The following is a 23,076-nucleotide window of genomic DNA, read 5'->3' on the forward strand; positions in this document are numbered from 1 at the left end:
CCAGAGGTTTTCTTCCCTAATATTATAGGTCAGTGGGAAGCTGGCATTCTTTGTTCATAGAATGAAGAAACTGGGCAAAGGATAAGCGTCTGAATTCCCCGCAGAATGTCATTTTGTTTGGTCCCGAGCATCAACATGAAAAACTGTGGAGCTGCCAGGAAATCTTAATGATGCCATCGCCTTCCAAAGTCGACGGGTTCTGGTGGCTATGGATCCAAGGGCCCAACCGGCAACTACGATGACCCATACCCGGGTGTCTGCCCTGCGAGGATGGCTGGCCTGTCTCGCTGGACCATCCCTCCCAGCGTGCAGCCCACTGGGTCCCCAACTCCCCTCCAGGAGGCACACCAGGAACCCCTGTGGTCCCTCCCCAGAACTGACTGACATGCTGCTCTTTCCTGTCTTAGGTGTCAACCCCCAAAGTCTTCACTCTGACCTTTCTTGTATTTCCTCCTGTTGGCCCGGATTCTCTTATGTTCTCAGTGGTTACTCAAAGACACCGTCCACCACTATTGGACACAGAACTTTATCCGGGATCTTTGCCACTGAAATGGCTTCAGAACTTGTTCTTCGGCAAATGAGAATTTATATTTTCTGAGTGATCTACATTTTATTCCAACTGAAAAGTAAATCTCACTCCCTGACACTGCCTAGGCTGAAGAATCGTCATTAACTTATTTGGAAGTGTTCTTAGGCTAGGAACCTAAATGTTAAAGGGTTGTTCCAGAGGTTAGAGTGACGCACAATGACCAGCAGCAAGAAAATCTGATGTTGGTCACCTGTCCCCACCAACTTACCTAAATACCTTTCAAATCATCCTGAAAACCTATGAATTCGGCCTGAGATTTAAAGAGAGAACAGGTGGAACGCTACAGTGAGAAGGGTTCGCACTTCTATCAAGGTAGGAAGACAGAAAAAAATAAATAAAAAAGGGGGAGGGGGCCCCCGTGAGGAGCCGGGCTAAGGCCAGGCGGAGAAGCCTCCAGGACAGGAAAGCCCAGTCGCGTAGAACCAGGAGCTTTACCAATTTTCCCAGACAGAAAGGTGCTGACAGGGAACTCGGGCAGGATTCCAGGAGGGGCAGGGATGCCCTCTGGCTTCCAGGGACACTAACAGAGGAGGTGCGCCACACACCGTGGCCGAGCTCCCTAAAGGCCTGGAGCATGCACCTGGCGGGGCCCAGGAGCACCTCGGGCGGCACAGGCCCCGGAGCCCAAGACGCCGGGGGACGCAGCCCAGGATCCTGCATCTCCCCAGGACAGGCGGAGGCCAGGAGGTCACTCCTGCCGCTGGGCAGCCCTGAGCTGTGCAGATAGGGACCCATACCCCCGGAGCATCCAGGCCCCTGCAGACTGGGAGACTGCGGTAGTTACTGCGGGAGCCGACTCCAGAGCTGGAGAGCTGGCCACCACCACTGTTGTTCCTCCTGGTGTCACCTTGTACCTGGGACTGAGCGGGGCCACCAGGGAGCAGGGGCCTCACAGTATAAACAGCTCCCACTGATCCGTGCACCTGGCTGGGCAGCTCCCCCAGGTACACACAACTGAGAATTCCCAGCACAGCAGGCCCCTCCCCCAGGAGACCAGCTGGAAGGACACGGTAAGTTCTTGACCAAGCATTGCTGGAAAGTTCCAGGGAAAGTCTAGGGACTTACAGTATATAGAATCAGAGGATAGCCCTCCTTGTTTTTTGTTTTCTGTTTGTTCCCCCCCCCCTTTTTTCTTTTTCTCGTTTTTCCAGTACACCTTGTTTTGCCACTCTGCACTGAGCAAAATAACTAGAAGGAAAAACTCACCACAAAAGAAAGAATCAGAAACAGTCCTCTCTCCCAGAGTTACAAAATTTGGATTATAATTCAATGTCAGAAAGCCAATTCAGAAGCACAATTATAAATATAAAGCTACTGGTGGCTCTAGGTAAAGCATAAAGTATTCAAGAGACTTCATGACTGCAGAATTTAGATCTAATCAGGCAGAAATTAAAAATCAATTAAATGAGATGCAATCTAAACTGGAGGTCCTAACGATAAGGGTTAACAAGGTAAAAGAACGAGTGAGTGACATAGAAGACAAGTTGGTGGCAAGGAAGGAAGCTGAGGAAAAAGGAGAAAAACAATTAAAATATCATGAGGATAGGTTAAGGGAAATAAATGACAGCCTCAGAAGGAAAAATCTACTTTTAATTGGGGCTCCAGAGGGCGCCAAAAGGGACAGAGGACCAGAAAGTGTATTTGAACAAATCATAGCTGAGAACTTCCCTAACCTGGGGAGGGAAACAGGCATTCAGATCCAGGAGATAGAGATATCCCCCCCCCTAAAATCAATAAAAACCATTCAACACCTCGACATTTAATAGTGAAACTTGCAAATTCCAAAGATAAAGAGAAGATCCTGAAAGCAGCAAGAGACAAGAAATCCCTAACCTTTATGTGGAGAAGTATTAGGTTAACAGCAGACCTCTCCACAGAGACATGGCAGGCCAGAAAGGGCCGGCAGGATATATTCAGGGTCCTAAATGAGAAGAACATGCAACCAAGAATACTTTATCCAGCAAGGCTCTCATTCAGAATAGGAGAGATAAAGAGCTTCCAAGATAGGAGAAACTGAAAGAATATGTGACCACCAAACCAGCTCTGCAAGAAGTATTAAGGGGGACTCGGTAAAAGAAAGAGGAAGCCCTACGAAACAATCCAAAAAAACGGGGACTGAATAGGTATCATGATGACACCAAATTCATATCTTTCAATAGTAACTCTGAACATGAATGGGCCATTTTAATGATCCCATCAAAAGGCTCAGGGTTTCAGACTGGATAAAAAAGCAAGACCCATCTATTTGCTGTCTACAAGAGGCTCATTTTAGACGTAAGGACACCTCCAGCCTGAAAATGAAAGGTTGGAGAACCATTTACCACTCAAATGGTCCTCAAAAGAAAGCAGGGTTGCCATCCTCATATCAGATAAATTAAAGTTTTTCTCAAAGACTGTAGTAAGAGATGAAGAGGGACACTATATCATACTTAAAGGGTCTAACCAACAAGAAGACCTAACAATCATGAATATTTATGCCCTGAACGTGGGAGCTGCCAAGTATATCAATCAATTAATAACCAAAGTTAAGACATACTTAGATAATAATACACTTATACTTGGTGACTTGAATGTAGCACTTTCTACAATCAACAGGTCTTCTAAGCACAACGTCTCCAAAGAAACAAGAGCTTTAAATAATACACTGGAACAGATGGATTTCACAGATATTCACAGAACTTTGCATCCAAACGCAACTGAATACACATTCTTCTCAAGTGCACATGGAACTTTCTCCAGAATAGACGACACACTGGGTCACAAATCAGGTCTTAACAAATACTAAAAGATTGGGATTGTCCCCTGTATATTTTCAGATCATAATGCTTTGAAACTAGAACTAAACCACAAGAAGTCGGAAGGATTTCAAACACGTGGAGGTTAAGGACCATTCTGCTAAAAGATGAAAGGGTCAAAATAAATAAATAAATAAATAAATAAATAAATAAATAAATAAATAAATAAATAATGAAAGGGTCAACCAGGAAATTAGAGAGGAATTAAAAAGATTCATGGAAACTAATGAGAATGAAGATACCACCATTCAAAATCTTTGGGATACAGCAAAAGCAGTCCTGAGGGGGAAATACATTGCAATACAAGCATCCATCCAAAAAATGGAAAGAACTCAAATACAAAGCTAACCTTGCACCTAAAGGAGCTGGAGAAGGAACAGCAAATGAAACCTTCACCCAGCAGTTGAAGACAATTAATAAAGATTTGAGCAGAACTCAATGAAATAGAGACCAGAAGAACTGCGGAAGAGATCAACAAAACCAGGAGTTGGTTCTTTGAAAGAATTAATAAGATAGATAAACCATTAGCAGCCTTATTTTGTTTAAAGATGTATTGATTTATTCATGAGAGACACAGATTGAGATGAGAGGCAGAGACATAGGCAGAGGGAGAAACAGGCTCCTCGCAGGGAGCCCAATGCGGGACTCGATCCCGGACTCGGGGATCACAACCTGAGCCAAAGGCAGGCGCCCAACCGCTGAGCCACCCAGGCGTCCCTATTAGCAGTCTTATTAAAAAGAAGAGAGAAAAGACTCACATTAATAACATTCATGGATGAGAAAGAAGAGATCACAACCAATACCAAGGAAATACAAATGATTTTGAAAACTTATTATGAGCAGTAATACACCAATAAATTAGGCAATCTAGAAGAAATGGACACATTTCTGGAAAACCACAAACTACCAAAACTGGAACAGGAAGAAATAGAAAACCTGAACAGGCCAATGACCAGGGAGGAAATTGAAGCAGTCATCCAAAACCTCCCAAGACACAAAAGTCCAGGGCCAGATGGCTTCCCAGGGGAATTCTATCAAATGTTTAAAGAAGAAACCAGAGCTATTCCACTAAAGCTGTTTGGAAAGATAGAAAGAGATGGAGTACTTCCAAATTCGTTCTATGAGGCCAGCATCACCTTAATTCTAAAACCAGACAAAGACCCCTCCGAAAAGGAGAATTGTAGACCAATATCCCTGATGAACACAAATGCAAAAATTCTCAACAAGATACTAGCCAATAGAATCCAACAATACATTAAGAAGATTATTCACCATGACCAAGTAGGATTTATCCCCGGGACACAAGGCTGGTTCAACACTCATAAAGCAATCAATGTGATTGATCATATCAACAAGAGGAAAAACAAGAACCAGATGATCCTCTCAATAGATGCAGAGAAAGCATTTGACAAAATACAGCATCCATTCCTGATCAAAACTCTTCAGAGTGTAGGGATAGAGGGAACATTCCTCAACATCTTAAAAGCCATCTATGCAAAGCCCACAGCAAATATCATTCCCAGTGGGGAAACACTGGGAGCCTTTCCCCTAAGATCAAGAACAAGACAGGGATGTCCACTCTCACCACTGCTATTCAACATATTAGAAGTCCTAGCCTCAGCAATCAGGCAACAAAAAGAAATAAAAGGCATTCAAATTGGCAAAGAAGAAGTCAAACTCTCCCTCTTTGCAGATGACATGATACTCTACATAGAAAACCCACAAGACTCCACCCCAAGATTGCTAGAACTCATACAGCAATTCAGCAGTGTGGCAGGATACAAAATCAATGCCTAGAAATCGGTGGCATTTCTATACACTAACAATGAGACTGAAGAAAGAGAAATTAAGGAGTCAATCCCATTTACAGTTGCACCCAAAAGCATAAGATACCTAGGAATAAACGTAACCAGAGAGGTAAAGGATCTATACCCTCAAAACTACAGAACGCTTCTGAAAGACATTGAGGAAGACACAAAGAGATGGAAAAATATTCCATGCTCATGGATTGGAAGAATTAATATTGTCAATGTTACCCAGGGCAATTTACACATTTAATGCAATCCCTATCAAAATACCATGGACTTTCTTCAGAGAGTTGTAACAAATCATCTTAAGATTTGTGTGGAATCAGAAAAGACCCTAAATAGCCAGGGGAATTAAAAAAGAAAACCATAGGGCAGCCCGGGTGGCGCAGCGGTTTAGTGCTGCCTTCCGCCCAGGGAGTGATCCTGGAGACCCGGGATTGAGTCCCATGTGGCTCCCTGCATGGAACCTGCTTCTCCCTCTGCCTGTGTCTCAGCCTCTCTCGTGCACGTTCTGTGTCTCTCATGAATAAATAAATAAAATCTTAAAAAAAAAAAAGAAAAGAAAACCATAGCTGGGGGCATCACAATGCCAGATTTCAGGTTGTACTACAAACCTGTGGTCATCAAGACAGTGTGGTACTAGCACAAAAACAGACACATAGATCAATGGAACAGAATAGAGAATCCAGAAGTGGACCCTCAACTTTATGGTCAACTAATATTCGACAAAGCAGGAACGACTATCCACTGGAAAAAAGACAGTCTCTTCAATAAATGGTGCTGGGAAAATTGGACATCCACATGCAGAAGAATGAAACTAGACCACTCTCTCTCACCATACACAAAGATAAACTTAAAATGGATGAAAAATCTAAATGTGAGACAAGATTCCATCAAAATCCTAGAGGAGAACACAGGCAACACCCTTTTTGAACTTGGCCACAGTAACTTCTTGCAAGATACATCCACGAAGGCAAGAGAAACAAAAGCAAAAATGAATTATTGGGACTTCATCATGATAAGAAGCTTTTGCACAGCAAAGGATACAGTCAACAAAACTAAAAGACAACCTACAGAATGGGAGAAGATATTTGCAAATGACATATCAGATAAAGGGCTAGTTTCCAAGATCTATAAAGAACTTATTAAACTCAACACCAATGAAACAAACAATCCAATCATGAAATGGGCAAAAGACACGGGCAGAAATTTCACCAAAGATGACATACACGTGGCCAAGAAGCACATGAGAAAATGCTCTGCATCACTTGCCATCAGGGAAATACAGATCAAAACCACAATGAGATACCACCTCACACCAGTGAGAATGGGGAACATTAACAAGGCAGGAAACCACAAATGTCGGAGAGGATGAGGAGAAAAGGGAACCCTCTTACACTGTTGGTGGGAATGTGAACTGGTGCAGCCACTCTGGAAAACTGTGTGGAGGTTCCTCAAAGAGTTAAAAATAGACCTGCCCTACGACCCAGCAATTGCACTGTTGGGGATTTACCCCAAAGATACAGATGCAGTGAAACACCGGGACACCTGCACCTCAATGTTTATAGCAGCAATGGCCACAATAGCCAAACTGTGGAAGGAGCCTCGGTGCCCATCAAAAGATGAATGGATAAAGAAGATGTGGTTTATGTATACAATGGAATATTACTCAGTCATTAGAAACGACAAATACCCACCATTTGCTTCGACATGGATGGAACTGGAGGGTATTATGCTGAGTGAAATAAGTCAATTGGAAAAGGACAAACATTATATGGTCTCATTCATTCAAAGAATATAAAAATTAGTGAAAGGGAATAAAGGGGAAAGGAGAGAAAATGAGTGAAAATATCAGTGAGGGTGACAAAACATGAGAGACACCTAATTCTTGGAAACGAACAAAGGGTAGTGGAAGAGGAGGTGGGCGGGGGGTGGGGGTGACTGGGTGATGGGCACTGAGGGGGGCACTTGGTGGGATGAGCACTGGGTGCTATGCTAAATGTTGGCAAACTGAACTCCAATAAAAAAAATTTTTTTAAATAAAATAAAGTTCAAAGAGTAAAAAAAAAAAAAAAAAGAAAAAGAAAGGAAATCTGATGTTTATATCTGGGAATGTATTTCCTGCCCTCATCTTAGCTTTATAAAAACACGGGACAGGAATGAATGAATGACTGCTCCTGGTACAGATAGATGCCTCAACGGATAACCAACATTCCGTCGTGTTTCACTGACGTTTTATGCTCGTCTACAGAGAAATGGGCTAGGGGATGAGAAAGGGAATCTGTGCCCTAGAAATGCAGAAAACAGTAGCCTTCAGGGTGCCTTGGGGGCACAGTGGGCACAGCCTCTGCCTTCGGCACAGGTCATGACCTCAGGGTCCTGAGTTCGGGTCCGTATCAGGCCTCACGCTCAGTGGGGGTGCCTGCTGCTCCCTCTGCACCTCCCCCACTCGTGCTCTGTCTCCCTCTCAAATAAATAAATAAAATATGAATGAAAAAACTTTTTAAAAAGTAAACATCAGCTTTTAGTGCTGATGAGGCCAGATACAGTTAAGACATTTTCAAGATAAGATGATGTTATTTGTGACGATAGTCATTTCTCAGTATCACTTTTGAAAACAGAGTCTGACCATAGAGGAACCAGAGGGGCCCTAAAGAATCATGAGGCCACCTTCCTGACTGTAGCCAGGGCTCCCCACACCCAGCACATTCGTTTGTCACATGAAGATGTCCCTGCTCGGTTCTTCTGTTTGGGTCAGTCTGGGAGGCCGCCCGACCTTGGCGTCCCTCAATCTGAATCTCCTCACTTCGTACTGATAACTTGCTGACACCGGACCAGAAGACCTTTTCCAGCTCTAAAAGTCTGTGATTGGGATCCTGAGTGGCTCAGCAGTTGGGCATATGCGTTTGGCTCATGTGGTGATCCCAGGGTCCTGGGATGGAGTCCCACATCGGACTCCCTGTGAGGGGCCTGCTTCTCCCTCTGCCTGTGTCTCTGCCCCTCTCTGTATCTCTCATGAATAAATAAATTTTAAAAGTCTTTTAAAAAATTAAAAAATAAAAAATAAGTAAAAGTCTGTGATTGTTTTACTTATTCAGCAGAGTCAATGAGTGTATGTATTGGGATAAGCCCATCCCAACACTGACTCATCATTAAGCACACTCCATACGTGTCTACTAACCCACAGCCTTAGGAGGTCCCCTGAGGTCTGGTGAAGGAGGAGAGAAGCCCCTCCTCTGGTCCTCACAATGCACAGCAGCTCCTTGTACTGCCTTGTGCCTGGTGAGGCCGAAACGGACCAGAGGACCCATATTAACTAACTCGATATGCAGCAGAGATTTGAACGGATTCTTGCAAAGAGATGACGCGTTGTTGACGACCACAGACACAGACGGTGGGGTGATCTTCTTCTCCTAGTCACACGCTGAGGTCAAAAGCAGAGCAAACTTAATTAGACCCAAACAGAAGGTGGCTAAAAAGATCATAAATCATCCTCCAGACTTTTCCAAATGTGGATTTGTCTATATTATCATCAGTAGTAGGCACTGTTCTAACAGCATCTTGTGACTTGAGATAGTAGATGACAGCATGACACCACCAGCTTCCCCACCTGCATATCCTCCAGGCTGCAAGTCAGAACAACCCTCTGCCCCTTCTTCAGAGCCTGTCCTTCCTTCCAGCATTCACTTATTTGACATGGAGAAGCAGCAGCGTCTTTTGATAATTCTGGAGGAACTACAACCACAGGAACACAATAACAATACATCCAGACCCAGGGAGAGTCTTCCAAAATAAGGTTCTGATTTTGGAGTGAGTACCCGTTTAATCACAATCTTTGTGACACATGTTAGTTTATGTAAGATCACCTCTAACAGTCTAGAACATTATTTTTTCTACCATGCTTGACTTTAAATCTACCCCAGATGTCTGGTGTTCTTTCACAGTTCTTATGAAGAATATTTAATTATTCAACAAATACTGTATACTCTTCAACAGTATTGAGACCAAAAACATCACTTTTTAACTAATGACTTCTTCATTAATGCACTGATACTATCCTAAAATAGGTTTCACAATGATATTTTAATCCCTCAAAACCTTTGAAAAATGAGAACATGCATATCTATATAAATACCCAAATTTTCAGCCTGATTGCACATTTTTATCTTCTCAGAATAGCACTAAATCAAGATGTTCTTTCAGAACTGCATCTTACTTCCCAAAAAGACAAAATACACATAATGAAGCAAGATCTCATGTCGTCGCTAACATTTGGTCCTCTTTTGTCTGAATGCTTTTTACCAGTAATTATTCATATTCCCACAGTGTTCTTGGGTATTGCCTTGGTCCATCCTCCTAGACGTTGGCTTCCCATGTGTGAATGATAGTTTCCAGCAACCAGCAACATACCTTACTCATTTCTAGTTACTCAATCCGCACACATGGACCCCCATCCTCGATGACAACAATAAATGAAAATATAAGTTCACTATATGTGAGAAAGGGACAATTATTGGAAATTGTCATAGAAATTAGAAAATAAGGGACGCCTGGGTCAGTGGTTGAGCATCTGCCGCCTTTGCCTCAGGTCATGGGATCGAGTCCCACATCAGGCTCCCTGCAGGGAGCCTGCTTCTCCCTCTGCCTGTGTCTCTGTGTGTCTCTCATGAATAAATAAAATCTTTAAAAAAAAAAAAAAGAAAAGAAGTAGATCTCGCTTCTTAGGGGGCTAAACTAAAAGTCTAATCTTTATTCTGAAAAATAATATTTCTACTTAAAAAGGTTTCTTGGGGCGCCTAGTGGCACAGTCGAGTAAGTGCCTGCCTCTGGCTCAGGGCTCAAGCTGTGATGTCAGGTTGTGAGATCGAGCCCTGTGTCAGGCTCCCCACTCAGCATGACGTCAGCTGGTGATTCTCTCTCCCTCTCCCTCTGTGCCTCCCACTCAGGCTCACTCTCTCACTCTCTCTAAAGTAAAACAGTCATTCTTTTAAAAAAATTGAAAGGTTTCTTTATTCAAGTGGTCAGAATGCTTCCCTCTGTTTAGACTCCGAGCAATTAGAACTTCATGTTAAACAGCATCCTCTGTAGAACTGGAGAGTATTATACTGAGTGAAATAAGTCAATCGGAGAAGGACAAACATTATATGGTTTCATTCATTCGGGGAATATAAAAAAATAGTGAAAGGGAATAAAGAGGAAAGGAGAGAAAATGAGTGAGAAATGTCATTGAGGGAGACAAAACATGAGAGACTCCTAACTCGGGGAAATGAACAAGGGAGAGTGGAAGGGGAGGTGGGCGGCAGGATGGGGTGACTAGGTGACAGGCACTGAGGGGGGCACTTGATGGGATGAGCACTGGAGGCTATACTATATGTTGGCAAATTGAACTCCAATAAAAAAATATACAAAAAAAAAAAAAAAGAGCTGGGTTTTGAACATCCACACTTACTAAGCTCTCTTGAAGTCCCTGCTTCTTGCTCCAAACAAAACAAGCAAACAGGAGACCCAAGGCCCGGCATGGCCGCTGCCAAGAAGATGTGCTCAGTGACCCCGGGGAGAAGCCAGCCATCGTGCCTGAGCACCCTGCCGGACAGGGTCCACTGGAGGAGGCAGTTCAGCCTCTGCACCGTTTTCCTTCTGACATCATAGTTTTCCTTTTCCAGCTCAATTGTTACAAAGCCCTCTGTTGAAGCGTTTTCCAGGCCACGGGAACTGAAACAGACATTAACAGGTCCTTGGGGCTCAGAACCTGGCGGTTCTTTCTGGGCAGGTCCCAGAGCCTGGCCCCCCAGCATGAAGCTTTCGTGGGGCTGCCCCGGCCGCCCCCAACCCATGCACCTCACTGGCACCTCTGCTCACTTCCTCCCACAGGTACTCCTGCCAGGAGACTCAGGCAGCCCGAGTCTGGGGACTCAGGTGCTGCTGACACAAGCTGCACATGACAGAAGTTCACCAACAGTAACAGAACACAAGTGCACCATCCCTTGCACGTGGATGTAAAGGCTGTGGTCATGCAGGAGCAGAGTGGCGCCCAGGTGTTAGGCACCCATGGCTCACTCCCAGCCTCCTTGGTGGCCCACAAACATCCAGGGAACCTCACAAAGGCCAGAGGAGCAGGGGAACAGCCTTTGCTCATCTTTTCTCTAAGAGAGAAGCTGCGGGGAAGAGCCCAGTAAACACAGGGAGCAAATGATGGAATAAGGCCCAGCCCCAGAGGCCACAGACCTTCCCCAGGACTATGAGCAGCCCCAGGTAGGTCAAAGGGCGCACGGGATGGTAACAACCCAAACCATGGGCCCCCCCAGCCATCCCACAGGCCAGCCAACTTGAGCCTCACCCCCGGCTGCACCCTGGGCAGGCAGCAGGGCCCCATTAGCAGGGGAGGGGGGGAGTGGCTCCAGGTACAGGGACAGGCAGGGCGGGACACACAGCAGGGGGTGGCGTCTGCTGGACACCACCAAGGCTGCCTGAGAAGTCAGAGCACTTGCGGAGGGGAACTCGGTTGGCAGGCCCACAGCTGAGCCTCAAACCACAACATCCAAGCCCAGGGCCCATGGAGAGAGAAGCTTCCGGAGTCTGAGCCCCCAGAGGCGCTGGCCCACCCCTGGGACGCCACCCCTGTGGCCACCACAGCCTCTTCTGGAAGAGCCCAGGGCACAGCTGAGCTCGTCCTCACTCCCCAAGGCCTCGGGTAGCAGTACAGACGGTGCAGACCTGGGAGGCCTGCGTGGGGCAAGAGAAGACTCAGCCCTCACACTGCTCCAAGAAGCCATTGGGACCTCTCCCTCACAGTGTGCACCTGCTGTGCCCCGTGGGGGGCTCTAGGAGCAGGGGATGCTGTCAGTGTCTCCCCTTCACAGTGGGGGCAACTGCTGTCCCCTGTAGGAGCTCCAGGGCAGGGGACGCCATTGGGGTCTCCTCCTCACAGTGCACACCTGCTGTCCCCCACAGGGGCTCCAGGGCAGGGGACGCCATCAGAGTCTCCCCCTCATAGTGCACCTGCTGTCCCCCGCAGGGGCTCCGGGGCAGGGGACACTATTGGGGTCTCCTCCTCACAGTGTGCACCTGCTGTCCCCCATGGGGGCTCCAGGGCAGGGGACACCATCAGAGTCTTCCCCTCACAGTACTTACCTGCTGTCCCCCACGGGGGCTCCAGGGCAGGGGATGCTGTTGGGGTCTCCCCCTCACTGTTTGCACCTGCTGTCCCCGGCTGTGGGAGGTAGATATGCACACCGTGGTGGGACACTCCGGTGTGACCCTCGATGCTTTTACAAGACCACGTGAGTCCTAATATTTTTCATGCCTCGGTGATACGACAAAAATCCAAACATCTAAAAACAATGCAACCTAAACGCATCAAATATACTAAAGAAGTGCTTTGATTTTTGCACTTATCAAATATTACATAATATTTTAAAAGCAAATTCTAGTGTACCTGAGGGAGTACACACAGTTTTTACTCTAGTTTCCACTCAAACATGTAAGAAACATGCACAAGTACCATTCAAGCCAGTTCCTTTATTCAAGGGCTTTCTGCTATTTGAAGGGATGATGTGAAATAAATGCTAGAAGGTGCTCTCACCACTGGTCATGCTCATTACAACATGATCAGGTCTGCCCCCAAACTGTTTAGCTATTTAAACATGCTTATCAAAAAACCTAAATGATATTACTATTTAAAATGTAACAGTGGTGGGGCACCGGGGGGGGGACTCAGTCAGTTGAGCACCCAACTCTATTTCAGCTCAGGTCATGACCTCAGGGTCATGAGATCGAGCCCTGAGTTCAGTGGGGAGTCTGCTTGGGAGTCTCTGGCTCTCGCTCACCCCCACACCCCATGTGTGCACATGCACACTCTCTAAAATAAATAGATCTTTTTAAAAAATAAAGTGTACTGGTAATGCTTTAAAAAATCTCAATAGTCAATTTAGCTGAGACTCGGACTCACCACAGTATTAATATTTTCAATAATAACAATATTCCACCCTGTGTGGCCACCAAACTCCAACGTTAACTGGAAAAAAAAAAAAATGGAACCTGCAAGAATAGTAACAGCTGGGCCTGCCATTACCAAGGACTCTGCACCATCTCATAGAATCCTCTCAAAAACATGAAGAATTCGGTACTTTGCTCATGGTATAAATTCAGAAAAATTACAGGTGAAGTCCTTTCTTTTCCCTTGACTTTTCCCCCTTGACCTCTAATGTAAGTGCAAACTGTGAGGACTACCAGATTGGGAAGACAAGCAACCCCTCAGTCTGCCAACGTGCTGCATGGAAACATTATCTCTTATCATTTAATTTGTGTTCTGGACCCATATCCACTCATCCCCACCATGTTTTCAGAAATCACCTGTTTCCTTTCCGTGTTTGTTATTTCACGGAATCAAGGATGGGAACACGGTGAGGCTTGGTCACGCAGACGGACACCCATCCTCGGTATTTCCCATGTGGACTTATAAGCCGATCCACATGCTGCTCATACAACACTTAGACGGGAGACGAGTGACCTTAGCCTAGACCTGTTTTTAGGCAAAAAATGGAGAGAGACTGAGGAAGTCGTACGGTCTATTTTGGTAAGAGCACGTGTGCTTCTGCAGGAGAGAATGTGCCTGCGTGGGGAAGGCGCACGGACAGACGGTGCCACGCCCCTCCTCAGGCTGGACCCCACTCCGTGCGTGGCCCTGAGCACTAAGCTCCCGCTGGTGCCTCGCCTGCCACCACTAAACACGGGCTGTGTCAGGGAACACGCGACTCACCGCGCCAGCTTCCGGCCCTACCTGAGCGTAACTACCACTCTGCACTGCATTGAAGCCACTGCCCCAAATGGAAAAGCATCAGCTTCGCGTGGCCAGTTTTCTTGGCAGCTCTGTCCCCTGACAAATTGACCACATTTCGCTGCTGGACTCAAAACCGACTTGCGCCATTAACATGAAGTCCTTCTCCTTTTGGAAACCAGGTCGGCCTTCCTTCTGAGAACCCCTTCCACCAAACAAACCATTTCCAAACACCCTTTGTACCTCATGTACAGACATTGCATGTACAGACATTGCATCAGAGCCTAAAGGCCCTTCAGGACACACGGGGACACAGAACGCCCGTGTGCCGGGGTGGGGGGGGGGGGGGTCAGTGCGCAGGAATCCTGTCCCTTCCTCTACCAGATGCCTTGGAAAGTACGGAGCGGCTGAAGGTCTCCCTGGCTTGGGCGCCACTCGATGTCCAGCTCAGGTGGACTCTGCGTACAGTTTTCTCATGAGAACAACCCCTCCCTCACCCCTTTGTCTGAAGCAGGCTTCTTCTTGTCACAGGTCTGCTTCCCAGTGTCGTATTACCACACGGATGACTGACGGAGACAAGGAAACCCATGAGCACGCAAGGCCGCGAACACTTCGGTGGCCCCTGCACTCCTGCCCCAGGGGAGGCCAACGGCATCCAAAATCCAGTTTCCATATCTGAGCACCAAGCCTCCCTCAGAGAGGCCAACCAGGTCCTGGAACTTGACACCTGGAGCAAGAGGCAAGAGCCAAGCCAGAGAGTCAGCCCAGCCCCACCACTCTGGACCAAAGAGCAATTTCAAATTCTGTCCAACAGGCCCACAGAGCCCCCGGGCCCTGAAGCTCCTTCGGAAAGGCAACCTGACAAGTGGAAACCCCTCTGACCCGGCAACAGTAGGAGGGAGACCTTCCTGTCCCCGTGGCATTACAGAGACGCATTGCTGCAAGAGTGCACGAGTCCCTCCTGCCGGGCTCTGCATCCCAGAGCCATCCCTGCCTCATCCTGGGGTTGCCCGCTGCAAGGAGGAGACTCGGGCCCAGGATCCAATCCCAGCACCAAGTGTCTCACGGCACTCTGCTGGGCCACCACAAGCCTCAGTCTTTCCATCTGTAAAACGGAAGATGCAAATGCCCACTTATCGGGGTGTTTCTGGCAAGAACCTGTGATGGCACGTGGAGGGTTCCAGAGGTTGCCAAGGGCTCAAGGGACAGGGCAGGCTGTCCCCACAAAGGGAGAGCATAGAGCCACGCTGGCTGGAAGGGGCTGTTCTATCGCCTGCCGTCAGAATCTATACCTGGAACAATCCACCAAAACAAAAAGCTCCATTTCACTGTACGTTCACTTCTAATTAAATGTAAAAAGAGAAAGTGAAAAACAAAATAAAATAAAAAGAGGAAGTGCCCCAATCTGTTTGCTGACTAACCCCTCCCCACCCCCTCCACCCCCGCCCATTCCACGGCCCTCACAGCCCCATGTCTTGACCGGGAGCATCCCTGCAGTTTCTGAACCATGGGCAGGAGCTGAGGGGACGGAGGAAAGAGCCACAGCACCCTGTTTTCCACCTCCTCCTGCAGACGTGAGGCCAAGCGATGGTCACCGAGCTTACTTATTTCTTCAAATGGAGCACACACAACAATCGCTTTATAGAAGGACAGAAACACATCAGCTGCCCCCCCCCTCTGTCCAAAGTTCAGAGCCCTCCCCTTACAGGGGCGTGTCCACTCATCAGCCAGAAGCCACTAACAAACAAAAGACTCACTGAACAAGTGAACAGAGGTGTTTCCAAGAGAACCGCACCCCCTTTCACTTCCTGCCCTAAATATTTAGATAGCGCTTGTGGCCAACCTGCTGGACAGCATGAAGTAAGAGAAAAAAACTTCCTTCTTCCTTCAACAAGTAACTGTTTCCAGCCACCAGAAAAGTGCCCGGGGTTATTTTCTGCTTCTTGGCTTTTCTGGCCCCCTATCAACCAAAATTAAAAAAAAAAAAAACAAGTCCAGCTGGGTTCATACTCATGAAGGTCAATTTAGACTAATGTGGAAACAGCTGCCAGGTGCTTTTATGTGGAGCAGAGAGTTATCTGCTATGGATTCAGCTGTTTGCTCTCTCAGGAAACGGAACATCTTGTCAGTAACGATAAGACAGGTTCTTGTGAAGTGAGCCTCTCTGGGCCTGCGTCTACTAGGATACATCTGAATTCAGACCCTTTCTGCCCATTTCTTAAGGTTTTTATGTTTTGGTTTTTGCCTCTCCACACATAAAAGAATCCTTGAACTCGCAGTATGTACATATATCCAGAGTATCTTAAATGTATGCCACCCTCAGCCAAAGGGTTATTTTTAGTTTGGGTTACATCTAGTCACAAACATCTTTTCATCAGGAATTTTGATATTCTAATGTAATGTTCCAAGAGATCATGGTCATATAAACCTTTGTTTTGTTTTGTTTTGTTTAAGATTTATTTATTTATTTATTTGAAGGAAAGAGAACAAAGTGAGCATGGGGAGGGGGGAGCAGAAGGAGAGGCAGGCCAGTAGGCTCCCCATGGAGCAAGACCCCGGGATCACCCACTGAGCCCCCCAGGTGCCCCAACAGAAACATTTCTTAATAACACCATGTACAAGGACCACTCAGCTAAGCCCATCCTTCTTTCAAACTTCTCCTCTTCCTCAACGCATATTCCCGACTTTCAAAAAATTTTTAAAAAGGGGGGAAAATCACTGCGTTCACAATTTAGGTAATACTGCCTGCCTTAAAAAAGGGGGGGGGGCGGCCCCAGTGGCCCAGCAGTTTAGTGCTGCCTTCCACCAGGGGTGTGATCCTGGAGACCGGGGATCAAGTCCCACATCAGGCACCCTGCGTGGAGCCTGCTTCTCTCTCTCTTCCTCTGCCTGTGTCTCTGCCTCTCTCTCTCTCTCTGTCATGAATAAATGAAATCTTGAAGAAGAAGAAGAAGAAGAAGAAGACAAAAGGAGATCAAAATAAAATGAGAATGCAGCAATTATTAGCACGTAAAGGAAACAGTGACTGCTGTCAGCTGTCAAGCTCCCCAGCGAGGGCCTGGGTTTACCCTTCTGCGCGGGAGCCAGAGACCCAACAGGTCTGCACATTTAGGGCCTATGCAGGTTCTGCACACACACGCCACAGGGCCTGGCACCACCACAAAAGAGGCCATAAAGCCAACTACCAAAAATTGGACTACTTGGTGCACACCAGGACCAAGGTCCTGGGAACCAGGGACAAACGCAGAGTGGCTTCTTAAAGAAGAGCTGCAAGATGCAGGGATGCACAGCTTGGCTGAGAGGAAGCCATTTCAAAACCTCCTTTATTCCCTGCACGTTCCTCCAGAGTCTGACACGTGCAACTGCATCTCTGGACGCGGGAGAGGGCAGCACTAAATGCACCTGGCCCTGCAGAAGCCCGTGGTCCGCCAGCTCCCTTCCACAGAAGCCCGGGTTCCCTTCTGCATGGGAACAGGAGCTACAGATGCTGGAGGAGCCAGAGCAGGGGACAGAGCAGGCAAAGATGGCTCACAGCCAGAAAAGGGGGTGCTCTAGGGGAGGGGAGGGCTACTCCTCACCACACACACCACAGAATCAAGAGCCATGGACCCAAGGACACAAAGTGGATGGGTGCTCTGGCAGCAGCAAGGGTACTTTGATTTCAAGTAAACAATCTCACTATCTAGTTCCCAGAGCAAGCCTCCTGCTCCTTGCTGCCCCCTCCCCAGCTCTGAGGGGACTCACTGGGAGTGACAAATACACGGGGCAAATCAGGCCCAGGGGCACAAACGAAACACCTTCCTCTAAGCCAGAGACACCGCGAACCTCTGACTTCGGATTCTTCCAGAAAAATGTGCATGAAAGGTTGACTCTGTCCTTTGGCAAATAGGGTCCTTATTTCTTTAGCAAGAGAAGGGTCTTTTATAGGATTGCTCTTGAGTGTAGGGGCTGTTGGAGCTGGTTCATGAACTGGCTTCCCAAGACTGAAGCGTGGCTTAAAGACCAACAGCCTACACTTGAATCAGAAGTGCATCTTCCTGAACACCTGACCAAAAGGAGGCCCTGAAACCACAGAGAAAGGCAAGGGGAGGGAGCCAAGGAGCCCCCAAGATGGAACAAAACCACTCCGCTATCCTGGACGAGGGCCTGACACAGTGATGGAATGCTGACTGGAAGCAACGTCAGATCTTCTCTCTAACGGGGATGCCACGATTCCCACCCCGTGCGGCTGATATGGATGGGAAACTGTCACAAAGAAGTCTCCTGCACCAGAATGACATGGACGCATGGGCACGAGCAGGGAGCTAAAGCGATTACAGGGGAGGGTACCCTGGACGACAGGGCAAAGGTGGGGTGTCCACGGCACCGGGATGCTGCCAGGAGCTGCTGTGCAAACACAGTGTCACAGGACGTGGCTCAGAACAAAGAGAACAAACTCGCTCTTACTACTGTTGATCCTGGTTTCCCTGTCTGGCTCCAGGCACGACAGCCTGTACAGCAAGACCTGGTCTCAGGCCTCAGCGGTATTGAACCCCTTGTTCTAACCTACAACATTACAAGTTAGGTTAGGTGCAAGGCAGGAGCAGAAAGTCAGGTTTCTGTGAACGGTGTGTTCCCTAGGCACTGACTTGAGCTAAATGAATAAACAGGGTACCAATGGCATGGCTGAGGCCAAGACTAAGGTCTCCAGGTGACGGGTCACGGTCACTGTGCATTTCATTGTGATTTGGACCAACATACTGAGTGTGACCACAGACGAGATCCCAACGGCTGCGGAACAGAACAATGGCGACATATACCTTCCAGGGGTGATCGTGGCTCCCCCTGCACTTTCTGGAGACCGTACATGAATCCTGAGAACACGGGAGCCGCGTTCAGGGTGCATAGGACATGGGGGCCTCACATGGGTGCACAAAGCTATGTGCCGCTCCAGGTTGGATCCCCACACAGGAAGACCACACCTAGTGCTTGCTCTCTGAAGAACTGCCAGGGAACTTCCAATCACATGGGAAAGTAGCAGGTTAACCCCACCAGCTGGAGCCCCTGAGCAGACCCGAAAGACCTATGGAGCCCTCCTGCCCCAAACAGAGCCCACATGCAGGACACTCCCTGGCAGTATCAGCACGGAGGGAAAATGAGGCAGCCTGGAGCCAAGATATCATTGCTTTGTTGTGCAATATCGTCCATGATAGGTTAATTTTCTTCTCTTGAGAGCCTTCCAATTCTGGGTTTTCCTTAGCTCCCTCCCTCAGCCACCTCTCCCTTCTTCCTTTCTCTGATTAAAGCAAAATGCTCTGACCTGGAATTCTAACACAGAAAGAAGAGTCAAGGACAGGGTCCCGCAAACCCCACAGAGCCGCCCTCCTAGAAGACACCACTGAGCCTGGTTCTCCCTGGCCTGAGGCCGCTGCACCTGGCCAGCTGACCAAAGGCTCTCACACCAGGTCCCACCAACCTTCCTTCCCAGTTTGGGGCAGGGTCCTGGAGACCAGGATTCCCCCCCCCCCCCCCCCAAACGAATGACCCGGCTGGTACAGCGCCCTCAGGGGGCACGGGACTGACAACAGCACCCCGGATGTGGGGTAAGCGGGGCGTCCCTTCCGATCAGCAGCTCGCCCTCCGGCTGGGCCCACACCGCCCGCCAGGCCCCACGAAAGGCGGACATCCAGGGCACTGGTCTGCGTTAGCCCGGGGCCCGCAGCCTGCGCTCTCCTCGCAGCCTTTGTTCGGGAGCCCGGCAGGGCCAGCCCAGGCCCAAGCAGCCGGGCCGCCCAGCCCCGTGCCCTCGGCACGCCCCGGCCCGCCCCAGACCTGTCCAAACCCACCGACCACCCATCATTCCGCCTCGTTTCCGCAAAGCCTGCGTGCAGGGAGGGTGCGGGGAGGGCCCGGCCGGAGGTGCGCCTGCAAGGGGGCGGACCCCGGACCTCTCCCGGCCCCGCGGCCTCACGGCGGCCCGGTCTGGCGGCGAGGCTGGGGGCGGCCGAGGTCACGCGCTGACCACGCAGGCCACAGCCCCCGCGGCCCGGCCCCGCCGCCCCAGACCAGCCCCGCGCCTCCCGGGGCTCCCGGCCGCCCGCGGGGGCTGACCGGCCGGAAACCCTCGAGGGCTGGGGCGCCGGGGAGGAAACTGAGGCAGGGCGCTGCGGCGAGCACAAGGAGGCGCTGGGGGGGCGGAGCGCGCCCACGAACCTCCTCCCCGCCCCCCGCCCCCGCCCCCATTCGCCCCCTCACTCACCAGGAAGACCCCTCCCCACGCCCGTCACCCACCGCGCCGCCCCCGCCCCCGCCCCCGCCCGGAGGCCCCTCCCCCTCCCCTCCCCTCCCCCCTCCGTCGCCGAGAAGCCCCCTCCTTGCGCCCCAGGCTCTCCCAGCAACCCCACCCCGTCCCTCCCCCACCCGGACCCCCACTCGCCGAGAGGCCCCCCCGCCCCAGGACACCCCATTCACCCCAGACACTCACCGAGAAGCCCCGGAAGCGGCCGGGCTCGGGGCGCGGGCGCGGCGCGCGGCGGCACCAGCAGCAGCAGGAGCGCGACCAGCGGCCCCATGTCGGCGGCCCGGCGGGCGGCGCTCAGTCCATGGCGGCGCGGCGGGGGCGGCGGGACCCACTCTGCAGAGCTCCGCTCCTGCCGCTCCTCCCCGCTCCTCCCCGCTCCTGCCCGCGCCGCCGCCGCTTCAGCACCGGACAGCGCCGCCCGCCCCGCCCCGCCCCGCCCCCGCCCTGCAGCGCGCGCGCGCCGGCTCCGCCCCCGCCCTCTCCGGGCCCCGCCCCCCCGCCCGGCCCCGCCCTCTCCGGGCCCCGCCCCCGCCCCGCCCGGCCCCGCCCACTCCGCCCCCCCCCCCCCCGCGATCCCCCCCAACCTTGCAGCCCAGCGGCCTCGGCGCCCCCTGCGCACCCGGCTCCCTCCACTTGCACCCCTGCCCCGCCAGGCCGCGGCCGCAGGGACAGAACCGCACGGCCCAGCCCGGCCCTGCTCCGCTCGGCGCCTGGGCAGGTGTCCACCCGCGCTGACCCACGCAGGGACGTGGCTGGTGCCCACAGGGAGTTTTCTTTAATGTGGGTGTAAGTGCCCAGCGTCACGGGCCCGCAAGAAAGGGGCCTGGAGCCGGGTCTGGGGGTGTGGGGTCCTCAGCCACGGGGCGGAAGTTGGGGGGAGGACACTGCGGCCCCAGGCGCTCTGCTGCAGTCTCCGCTGCCCCCCACCCCACCCCACACCGTCCAGGGGTCCTTAGCGGACGGGGGGGGGGGGAGGGGGGGGAAGGGGGGAGGGGCTTGTGGAGCTCCTCCCAGGAGCCTTCTACCCCTGAAAACCTGGACAGGGCTGCAGGGGTCCTGGGGGGGCTTGAGGCATCAGAGGGAGCCGTGTGAGTATGAGTGTGAGTGTGAGTGTCTCCAGGAAGAGTCATATGTATGTGGCTTTGTGTGCCGGTGTGGTTTGTGTGTCCATCCCCTGGACGTCCCAGTCCCCACCTGCTCCACTCAGCACTGGGGAGGCCTGCACCTCCTCTCACCCCTGCAGTCCTGCTAGCTGGGAAAAAGCTCCTTCCAGCTGTCAACCCTGAGGTCCCACTGGCCTGGGTCAGTGCTTCTTCATCCTCTCACCCCCACTGTCCCCCTGCCTGGGTCAGTGCTCCTTTCTCCTCTCACCCCCAGGGTCCCACTGGCCTGGGTCAAGCTCATTCCTGCTGCATGAACCATGCACGTTTGTCTTTGCCGCCTGCCTCTCAGCGGCCAGCCTCCCTGTGTCCTCTCCCTCCTTGCCCCTTATCACCCCAACAAGGCTGGTCTGGGCAGGTGGGGTAGAGTGTGAGGTGGCTTCGGCTCCACCCCAGCCATCTACAGTTGGGACTAGATCGTGGGCCTGACTGCCCGGGCGTTTACCTCCTTGCTGACGCCAGGGCCCTTCCTCATCCCATCCTGCTTAACCCTCTGTTCCTGTGCCCGAGAAAGCACTTCCTCCTTCTCTGTCTCTATCTGATGGGCAGGGACTCTGTCACCCAAAGGCCCGGGGAACTGCCCCCAAGAGAGGCTGCTGGTCCACTGTGTGGGGATAGAGCAGGAGCAACCATCGTCCTCCTGCTCCACCTTTGCCCGGACTACAGAGAGCCAGCTGCCACAGAAACAACGAGAAGGAAAATAGGATCTAGATGGACCAGAAGGTAAAGCATGTTTGTGACAGGCCCACAGGGTGATGCAGAAGCATGCGGGTATTACAGGTGACGGGTCAATGACGTCACTGTGTGGTACCCAGGGACATGTCAGCAGACAGAAGTGGACTTACCCATTCTCTGCTGTAGGTGACAGTCACCACGGTCCAGCTGCAGAGGGCACCAGCTGGGTCTACCTGTGCCCACCGGAACACGGAGCTCACTGGGACGCTCACCCTGGGCAGGATCTCCCGTGAAGGACATGGAGGAGCCATGGGCCCCTCCTGAGCCTGCATCCTGGGGGACCATCCCTGGCATCGTTGAGGAGCCCCCCCAGGAAGAGCTTGGGGTGTTCTCATTGTCTGCTGGCTCTGGACGGTGGTCTCCTGCCCCCAAGCCTGCTTCACCCCAAGGGACGCAGCACTGGGGTTCCTGCAGGGTCTGCACAGCTAGAGGTCAATGCCCGAGAAGGGGAGAGTGGAAGCACAGAAGCAGAGTAGGGAAGGCAAAGAGGGGTGCCTAGGGGGCAGAGTTGGCCTGCCAGCAGGGCCTGGCATACACCTGAGGTTTTGGCTCAGGTCATGACCTCGGGGTCCTGAGATTAAGCCCCAGGCTGGGGTCCACACTTGGGGGAAGGGGAGTCTGCCAGAGAGGCTCCCTCTGCCCCTCCCCCGCCCTGGTGCTGACTCACTAAAATCGATCAATCTTTTTAAGCAAATTTTAAAAAGAAAAGAAATACTGGAGGAAGCACAAAACCCACTGCGCTGTGGATGGCTTCCCAGGTGCTGGGCTCTGCTTCACATGCCACGAGATCTCCACGCCACTGAAATGACAGGAGCAGCTGACAGCAGAGCCAAGGAGCACAGGCCGGGTCCAGGGCTCAGTGTGGGGCAGCCCAGCTTTCTGATCTAAAACAGGGCTGTGCATGGCTCTTTCTGGAGCACAGGCCAGGCAGAT

At 50.9% G+C, this 23,076-nt stretch overlaps 1 protein-coding gene and 1 long non-coding RNA gene across 2 annotated transcripts in view; both read right to left on the minus strand.

The window, feature by feature from the left end:
* PTPRN2 (protein tyrosine phosphatase receptor type N2) overlaps positions 1–20,543 on the minus strand; it is a 727,688-nt gene extending 707,145 nt beyond the window's left edge. Inside the window, exon 1 of the mRNA XM_038559842.1 lies at positions 20,432–20,543. Within this exon, the coding sequence (XP_038415770.1) occupies positions 20,432–20,519 (88 nt within the window). The 5' untranslated portion in view covers positions 20,520–20,543. The remainder of the gene's footprint in view (positions 1–20,431) is intronic.
* Positions 10,625–15,572, minus strand: LOC119877099. The gene is made up of 4 exons (XR_005371398.1): positions 15,517–15,572; positions 13,545–13,713; positions 12,324–12,402; positions 10,625–10,904 (listed from the first exon to the last, which is right to left on the minus strand). It is a non-coding gene; the product is annotated as an uncharacterized LOC119877099 (long non-coding RNA).
* Positions 20,544–23,076: the final 2,533 nt, after the last annotated feature.

This window comes from Canis lupus, chromosome 16 (assembly GCF_011100685.1).
Source record: "Canis lupus familiaris isolate Mischka breed German Shepherd chromosome 16, alternate assembly UU_Cfam_GSD_1.0, whole genome shotgun sequence".
In the NCBI taxonomy this organism is placed as follows: domain Eukaryota; kingdom Metazoa; phylum Chordata; class Mammalia; order Carnivora; family Canidae; genus Canis; species Canis lupus.